Source organism: Copidosoma floridanum, unplaced genomic scaffold (assembly GCF_036245765.1).
Source record: "Copidosoma floridanum isolate Cflo_tuat_1 unplaced genomic scaffold, Cflo_Japanese_pri ptg000001l, whole genome shotgun sequence".
NCBI classification, from domain to species: Eukaryota; Metazoa; Arthropoda; class Insecta; order Hymenoptera; family Encyrtidae; genus Copidosoma; species Copidosoma floridanum.
The window spans coordinates 10,521,468-10,530,857 of NW_028321878.1; the positions used below are offsets into that span (position 1 = coordinate 10,521,468).

Sequence of the window (9,390 nt, forward strand, 5' to 3'; positions counted from 1 at the left end):
AAATACCCCGCTAAAGGGAGATACCGGCTTTACCAGCAGCTAATAGCATCATCTGTTTTCCACGAATCTCCCACAGATGTCTCCAAGCACTCGATCAGCTGTTCCCATCGCGAGTCCCGTCTACATACGACATTCCTCTCGGCGTAGGTGGCCACGATAATAACATCATCCTTACCATCATATATAGATAGTACAAGCGGCTGCTGCTGCTGGGCTGCGCCGTCGTCGTCGTCTCCTTCAGTGTTTTCTCGGAGCGCGTTCGCAGGGAAATATACAATACGTCGCGAGGGAGAAATAACTGATTCATCCAAACACACAACTGACAGTTGTTCGGCTGCTAAGGCCATAGCAGTAGCAGAACGCAACACTCGTTCGGTCCGACAATTGCACATATATATATATAACGCGTATTTATTGTACTATTGTACACAGAAGACCCGTACAAGTGAGAAAGAGAGCAAGTTCTGTCAAAATGGCGCTCAAGGCACAAGTTGGTCAGAGTGAGTACTCGAAAAATTGTGCAAAACCTCGATCTGTCACGCACTCCCAGCCCATGGCACACCACCTCATCTCGGTTACCTTACCCCCCCCCCCCCCCCTTCGGCATTTTACGTTTCGGAGTCGATTGAAACAGTATATATAATATATGTAGTTTAGTGAGGTGACGAAATGGTTATATTTGTGTCAGACGTTTGTCACGCCGTTGTTGTGATTGTGATATGGATGTGCGAGAAGGAGAGGGAATACTTATCTCTGTCGGGTGATGATTCATTGACTCTCGCGGAGACGCGGCGGGAGAGAAAAGTCGGCTGCTCCGCCCTGTACGATGAGAGGATTTTTATTTTCAACTTTTTTTTTTTTTTTTTTTTTTTTTAATTTCGAGGTACTTACCTACTTGCATTTAAATACTATAAGGTGAGATGGTCAACTTGTGCGTTGCTCCGTTTTGTTTTTGCAACAGTACAATAAGTCTGTCACTATTTTTCGGAGCAAGTTTTTGTGTATACTTATTTGTTTTGATTTTAGAACCACTTTGACAGCAGTCATATAAATGAGCAGGGATGATTGTTTTGAATCATTTTAATGATTTTTGTTGTGTTCGTATTGCATTTTTTAAAAGTCGTATTTTGATAAATTTTATTGTTATAAACGATACTTCCGTTAAGATCATAAAAAATTTTTTAATTGATCGTATGATTAATTTTATGGCAAAATTAATGATTAAAACATAGTTTTTGTCATTTTTATCTTAGACAAGCTGTCACTCGAATTCATTAACGTACATGTTATCTGTTAACGACGTAAAATTACAATTTTAATCCTTTAAAATCCTCTTGGCCTCCTCGTGAACACAATCACAGTTTCATATTGTCAAAACGCAAGAAATTAAAAACTCTAAAAAAAACAACTTATTTATTTTCGTCCTTGTCAAGCAAGCCTGTTTAATTAAAATGTCACCCACACCGAGCGCTAATTAGCTGGCAATGCGTATATGTTTATTAGTGAATGGCAAAGAACGTGTGTTTACATAATTTTTGTTATCATTGCGTGTGATAAAACTTATCGGTTACGACACCTTATTCTCCACATCGTAAAATATTATTCTGATCATTACAATCGTACACCCTATGAGTATGAACAGAAATTGGATTTGTTGACGAGGATATCCATACGAGCATAAATTACCATAAAGCCAAGTTCATCTGTTCTGTTAACGAACTGGTGAACGGGGATGAAAACTTGATAAGCTAAATTCCAGCACATAAGATAATTAGAACGGGTTAGGAGCTTGTAATCGAATTAATTAGGCCAGGACAATCCGATCATACGTGTGCTGGAGAAGACGTCAATTAAACGTCAGTTTTGAAAAACTGCATCGAATGGTGTTATTTTGTGGATAAAATTCATTTTTTCGCTATTACTTACAGCAGCAATGAAAACGTTTATGATAAATCGTTGATATATCGTATTTGATGCCCAATACCAAAGAAACATTGTTTTTACCAGAAAATACGAGTGTGTAGCATATGATGTAAATTTTTTTATTTTTATTTAAAACAATTATCAGATATTTTTCTTTTTCTTTTTTTTTTTTTTTATACAATTTAAACGCAATCAAAACACACATGTGCATGACTTAAAATATTGATTAATTCAAATGAATCGCTTGAAATCTTACTATTTTCGCATGTCTGAAATGTTAAGTGACAATGTGAAACATATGCACGTCTTATCTTCCTCTCTCATCTGAGCGAATTTCTTCAAGTAAGCTACTCTAGTAAAGTGGCGTTTACTTATTGCGAAACAACAGCTCTTTATTTAAAATGTTTTTGAAAAAGTGGTTTGCAGTAAAGAAACAATTCAACAAACGGTAACAATGATAGTTTCAACTCATGCTTTACAGAAGTAAAATAGTAACATATGATTTTTAAATTAAAATACATTAAAATATAATGAAATCCGCTTTAATTTTGTACGAATCGACCATTATATTTCATAAATCAACTTTTTTGTGAAAGGTATCTGTCACATACGAGTAAAGTGACGTAAACTCATTTGAACCTTCTGAACTTCAAACTTTTTACTCGACTTTTTACGAATGTTCATCCCCCAAAAGGAAAAAAAAAATACTCTAGAAAAACTTTTAAAAGTAAAAAAAACCCTCCTAAGCTATTTAAAGACGAGACACTACTTGTCAATGAAATCCAGTATAACAGTAACTACGATGTTACAAAAATATTTTCGATAAGATAAAAAATAAACCAGTTTTAGTCGACGAAACGCTCGTTGTATTAATAATCGATTTTAAAGTTACTCCAAAATTAGTTTGCGAATGGGAATACATGATTCCATCGAGCCACTCGTAAAATCGATGATAATTTAATATTGAAACTTCATGGCGCGCAGTATAAAACTAGAAAAAAAAAAAAAAAAGAAAAAAAAAGCAATTGCGTCACTGCGATTGATTTTCCGAACTTGACATCTGCATTACATAAGACACGGGTACTTAATCCGGGCTAAAATCTTCTGTTTGTATGAATATATACATCAAAAGTATCGCCTGTGCTCTCTTGTCCCCCAAATATCGAAATACGCAGTTACCACGCATTTATAAATGAGAAAAAAAAAAAGGGCAGAATTTTCACGCGAATTATTCATCACCATTCGTCACCACCAGGCTAAACCGACAATTTCCCTCCTCACCTTTGTCAATTAAATAATCAAGCCCCCAACGTACCAACCCACGCTTATACCCACGCAAATTCATATACCCCCGTGAGGTTGAAATTAGGTAAAACGTGTGACGTGCGTGCCGGTGTGCGTATGGGAGGTCAAAGGTGACTCTGACCTTTCGCCACTGCGCACCACCACTGTATTATATGGGTATACGTACGTAAGTTCTCCCACGCCACCATCATTACGCTTAATAGAGAGAAAGGGCTGGACACGGGGATAACGTGAGAGAGCCTATGTATAATAGTCGGATACCTCGGTGCCTCCCACACGGCTGGGCCGAGTCTGCCTGTGACGTCACGGGCCAGAGAGAGCGCCGCCGATCAATAACTCAGAACAGAGAGGGTAGATCAGAGAGGGAGGAGGAGTGTATCTCGCGACGCGTGTGCGCGAACTCTGACGCCCCTCTTTGCTGGCTAAAGCTCTGGTGTGCTCTGTGTAAGCGCATACATACATATACAATGTGTGTGTGGTATATAGCCGTACACCGGAAGCTCAGCCAAAAAATGCAGTGGCGAGCAAAATGGCACAATTGATACCGTGCGCATCGAACATCCGTATGATATTTCTTTCTTTCCCTCTTTTCATCGACACGACGTACTTGTAATGAAGGGTTTTTTTTTTTTTTTTTTTTTTGGGAGGTTTTTTTCGTAAATGTCCGCAAGGGCTCGAATAAAATTGGCTCTGCTTTAAAATACCACGCAAACTATAATGCAAGTGCCATTAAATCGTTACTAGATTGGTATTCCAATTGAATGCACATTAAAAATACAAGTATATCCAACGAACCACAACGTACATGGTCAATTAAACATTTGACATAGTAATCAACTCCATACCGATTTATTTCCATCACAGCCCATAGATTAAAGATCTAGAGTATATCAATTGCTGTTACTATTGTAAGCAATTTCATCGTCTTCGTTTAGTACGGACAAAAAAATCTCATCAGGGCTTTACATTTTTGAGCTCATAGACGTGATTTTAATTTTCACCATTTATTTATGCAGATCGATTGATCGCTAATTTATCTTTCCTACCGGTCAATTTCGACGTTTATAAAACTAAAAAAAAAAAAAAAAAAGAGTACCTGCTGTTATTTTCCAAACAAAAAGATAAAAATAACGTCCTGCACCCCTCACTGATATCCAGGAGCGGGAAAAAAAAATTAATGGACAAAAAAAACAATAAAAAAACCTTTTCCCAGAGATCATGAACGAAGTGATAAAGCAGAAGAAAAAGCAAGCGGGCGGCATGGAGTGGCGAATCCTGGTGGTCGATCAGTTGGCCATGCGCATGGTCTCGGCCTGCTGTAAGATGCACGACATCAGCGCCCAGGGCATCACCCTCGTCGAGGACATAAACAAAAAGCGCGAGCCCCTGCCGACCATGGAAGCCGTCTACCTCATCACCCCGACTAATCTGTCCGTCAACAAGCTCATCGACGATTTCAGTAATCCCACCAGGACCATGTACAAGGCTGCTCACGTTTACTTTACCGAAGGTACACTGGTTACTTTCAGCCTATGCTTTTTATATTTTACTATTATTATTATTTTTTTTTTTTGTTTGATACAAAGTCGACGAGCGAGAGATTTGTGTTTTGTGCTTTTTCTTTTTTACATTGATTCAAGGGTGATTTTTTTAACGGTAAAAAATTAATACTCAAACACGTCGCTAAACGTTGTTTTACACTTCCAAATGAGTTACTTACTTTTAGACATGTATGTGCTCTGACTGTATGGTGGGTAAAAAATTATTGTTAAATCGATGACGAGAAGCGCAAATTTTCTTGCGATTTACAGAGAATCGCTGAGAATCAGAGTTTGTCTCTTTACAGCGTGTCCCGACAATGTATTCACTAACTTGTGTCATTCGGCGGTAGCTAAGTTTGTTAAGACATTGAAAGAGATCAACATCGCTTTCATTCCGTACGAGGAGCAGGTAAATTTACCTTAAAACAAAAAAAAAAGGCAAAAATTAACAACAAGGCCATAATGAATATTTAGCAAGTTAATAATACATGCGTATGTTTATTGGATGTGGTTTTTTTTTTTTTTCAATAAAATGATTGTTTCACCGGTGAAGGGCTCACCCAACTAAAAATACTCACAAAGATCTCTTTCGATTTCCTCCTGCAGGTGTTTGCGCGGAATATTTAAATGTTCTGCGGCATCTGTGAATTAACAAGTACATTATGGTAATCCTGAAAAAAACAAATCTTTATTCATTACTAAATAATTTATTCAAACGTTACCGTAATGTACATCAACTAAATAAAAACTACCACTACTATACGTGTAAGTGTGTCGTTTGTGGGATATCTCTGTTTTCTGTATGTATACTTCTTCTTTCTCTGTCGACTTTTATTGACCATTAAAAAAAAAAAAAATCTCACAGTAGCACCGTATGAATATATATATATACTAACAATATGTATTATGTAAAACGTCAAAATCCATGCTTGCACCCCAAAAAAACAATCTACCAGTGTGTCCCGAGGAGTTGTTCAATGATATCTGCAAGTCGCTTGCTGCGAAAAAAGTTAAGACCCTCAAAGAGATCAACATCGCTTTCTTGCCCTATGAATCGCAGGTGAACACAACAATGAAAATATTGTAGAAATTATTTATGATTTTTCATTTAAAAGCTATAAAAAAAAAAAAAAAAAAATTACTACGTTTGCTCGTTTGATCGAAACTTTTGTTTTTTCGTCACTACTTGTACTTACCCATGTGTACATAACTACTGCTGATTCTAGATTGGCATTTTGATTTTGTTGTTGATTAATTTTACACTTTTACATTTAGCATGACATATATCGATGTATCGTTGTAGCTAGAGATGATTTTTGTCAACGCCTACGAGCTACAAAAATCAGTTGATAATTTTATCTCGTGACGATTATTGAACAACCTCTATTTTTCATTCATGCGCCTGTATTTGAATTCTCAACGCATGGCTTGTTGCAAAAATATATGCATCCAACATTTGATTATTTTTCGTTGCTTCGAGCTTTTTATCATCTGTTTTCGTAAATTTGCGCGAAAATCCCCAAAGCTGATGTTACAAGTCAACCGATTTATCGCCAGGTATTTTCGCTGGACTCGCGAGACACGTTCGCTTGCGCCTACAACCCTTCGCTCATCGGAGCTGCGAGGAACGGAAACATGGAAAGAATCGCCGAGCAGATCGCGACCCTCTGCGCCACCCTCGGCGAGTACCCATCAGTCAGATACCGATCGTACGTGAAAAACGTTACTTTATCCCAGAAAACACCATTAATCGGTATCAAAATGTTTTTGTTTTTTTTTCGTTAACAATTTACACTGTGAACAGTGATTTCGATCGCAACATGGATCTCGCCCAGATGGTTCAGCAAAAGTTGGACGCGTACAAGGCCGACGAGCCGACGATGGGCGAGGGCCCGGAAAAGGCCCGTTCCCAGCTGCTGATCCTCGATCGCGGCTTCGACTGTGTCTCTCCGCTCTTGCACGAGCTCACTCTCCAGGCCATGGCCTACGATTTGCTCGAGATCGAGAACGACGTGTACAAGTGAGTCAACCGGCACATTTTTTTTACTTCATCCAAGAGAATCCATCGTGATGACTTGTGTCATTTTTTCTCTTCCGGCAGATACGAGGCATCCGCGGGACAGGAGAAGGAAGTCCTGCTGGACGAGAACGACGACCTGTGGGTGGAGCTGAGGCACCAGCACATCGCCGTCGTGTCGCAGTAAGTTGGACGATACAGCGACGAACAACGTGTCGTTGGAAAGAAAGGGTGAAGCATCGGCTTTGTTTTTCAGGAACGTGACGAAGAATCTCAAAAAATTCACCGAATCCAAGCGCATGCCGCAAGGTGACAAACAGTCGATGCGAGATCTCTCGCAGATGATCAAGAAGATGCCTCAGTACCAAAAAGAGCTGAGCAAGTACGCCACCCACCTCCATCTCGCTGAGGATTGCATGAAGCACTACGCGGGCAACGTCGACAAGCTCTGCAAAGTTGAACAGGTAAACATCATCGTGTGAAAATCATGCCGATCCGATTAAAATAAACGAGTACGTGTACTCGTCGTTCCCGTGTAGGACTTGGCGATGGGTACGGATGCCGAGGGCGAGCGAATCAAGGACCACATGCGCAACATCACGCCGATCTTGCTCGACCAGAACGTCAACAACAACGACAAGTTGCGCATAATTGCCCTCTACGTGCTCAGCAAGAACGGCATCACCGATGACAACGTCAACCGGCTCATTAACCACGCTCAGATGTCGCCCGAGGACAAACAGACTGTCGTCAACATGGCCAACCTCGGGGTCAACGTCGTTGTCGACGTAAGATTTTTTTTTTTCACCGTTTCAATCGCATAGCAGTTCATACAACTCGTGGAATTTTGCAGGGCAATCGTAAGAAGGTCTACACCATACCGAGAAAGGAGCGGATAACCGAGCAGACCTACCAGATGAGTCGCTGGACGCCTGTCGTCAAGGATATCATGGAGGACGCGATCGACGACAAGCTCGACGCCAAGCACTTCCCGTTCTTGGGTGGACGGACCGCGAGTTCCGGCTATCACGCACCGACGAGGTATTCAAGCTTCTCGATCGATGTACATAAAAAAAAAAAAAAAAAAAAAAAAAAAAAAAAAAAAAAAAAAAAAAATTGTGTAATAATCATGGTGGGTTTGTTTGTTCTGCTTGCAGCGCACGCTATGGTCATTGGCACAAAGAAAAAGGTCAGCAGACGATTAAGAACGTGCCGCGTCTGATAGTATTCATCGTTGGTGGCTGCTGTTTCTCGGAAGTCCGATGCGCCTACGAAGTCACGAATAACGCTAAGAACTGGGAGGTCATTATTGGTAAGGAAAATTTCGTTTACTTTCGTCAAAGACTGACGTTATCTCGAACTCAATCAGATCGATTGGTCAATGGTTCTTTGGTGTGCTTACAGGTTCTTCACACCTGATTACGCCAAAATCATTCCTCGAGGACATGTCGAAGCTTCACATGAATTTCTCATAAGCTTTTGAACTGTTTTCATAAAAAAAAAAATATATATTAGACGATTACTTTGTAAAATCGTGAAAACCTTTGTTTAGGAAATCTTAGACCGGCCAAAGGTAAATTTTTTGTCGAACTCGAACGAACAAATAGAAAACAGAATTCACTTCGCTCTACAATCGTAGCCTCGACTGTTGGCTTCTATTTTTTAACGAGTGGTTCGGCAAAAATTTTTATACCCCCACTAAGATTCATCGCAGTCTATATTATGTTATTACTTTCCAAAGAAAAAATTCATGAAACATTCCCCTTATTTTAATATTAATAAGCTTATTTGCATAAATGTTGAGCCATGAATCCTGTCATTTGAAGAAAAAAAAAAAAAAAGAAAAAAATCATTGCTATGATGCATCGGTGATAACTATCAGCCAAAATATTAAAAAAATGAATAAAAAAAAAAAAAAAAAAAAAATGAATTTTAGTCGATATACACTAGGTAGCGTAACTATGCACTTCAGTCAATTTACGTATTAGCAATTGATAAACGTTTTTGCTATTAACGGGGAGAGAACAATAATGAGAAAAAGTAGGTGAAAATAAAATTAAAGTCGAAAAACAAATCCCATATTCAGCGGCTTGATTAATGTAGTACGAGTGATCGCGTAATCGAAAAGAACTGATGAGAGGATTAGCCGGTAAAAAAAAGTGCCTGTGCGATAAGGATCTTGAGGCAAAAATCTGAAGATCCTGCGACACGTTGGCAATATCATTGAAGGACCCAAGGAATCCAGGTTTAGATATTCTCTGGGCCTGGGAAAAAAATTTAAAACAAATTATTCATACTTAACCATAATATATTCTCTATCTTCGTGATTGTAGTACCTTAATTAAGAGCATTTAAGAATTTTTCGATCTTGTACCCCTTTTAAGATAAATCTCATGTGGCTACGTGTAACTCTGAAACGATCATATCTATTGCACAATTTTACGAGAGAAAGAAAAATTCAACTCGTATTATACATACATATAGTTGGCTAAACAAATTTTTTTCCCAGGATTTTGATATTATTAAGAAAAGATTGAACTGCAGATTGTATCAGTGGTTGAATTTTGTTCACAAGGAACGCTTGAATTTGTTGTTTTAGAGTTT

The 9,390-nt window shown here is 38.8% G+C and overlaps 1 protein-coding gene across 2 annotated transcripts; it reads left to right on the plus strand.

Annotated features, from left to right (window-relative positions):
• The first annotated feature begins 212 nt into the window (after positions 1-212).
• On the plus strand, positions 213-8,644 carry Rop (Syntaxin-binding protein Rop). 2 transcript variants are annotated; one of them, XM_014361379.3, is made up of 11 exons: positions 213-500; positions 4,442-4,738; positions 5,075-5,178; positions 6,327-6,478; positions 6,574-6,789; positions 6,871-6,969; positions 7,043-7,250; positions 7,326-7,574; positions 7,640-7,827; positions 7,944-8,098; positions 8,191-8,644. In XM_014361379.3, the coding sequence occupies exons 1-11, from the start codon at positions 473-475 to the stop codon at positions 8,259-8,261; spliced, it is 1,767 nt and encodes a 588-aa protein (XP_014216865.1). In that variant the 5' UTR covers positions 213-472; the 3' UTR covers positions 8,262-8,644. The 2 variants fall into 2 exon arrangements, with proteins under 2 accessions (XP_014216865.1, XP_014216787.1); XM_014361301.3 differs by lacking the exon at positions 5,075-5,178 and adding an exon at positions 5,726-5,829.
• The last annotated feature ends 746 nt before the right edge of the window (positions 8,645-9,390 follow it).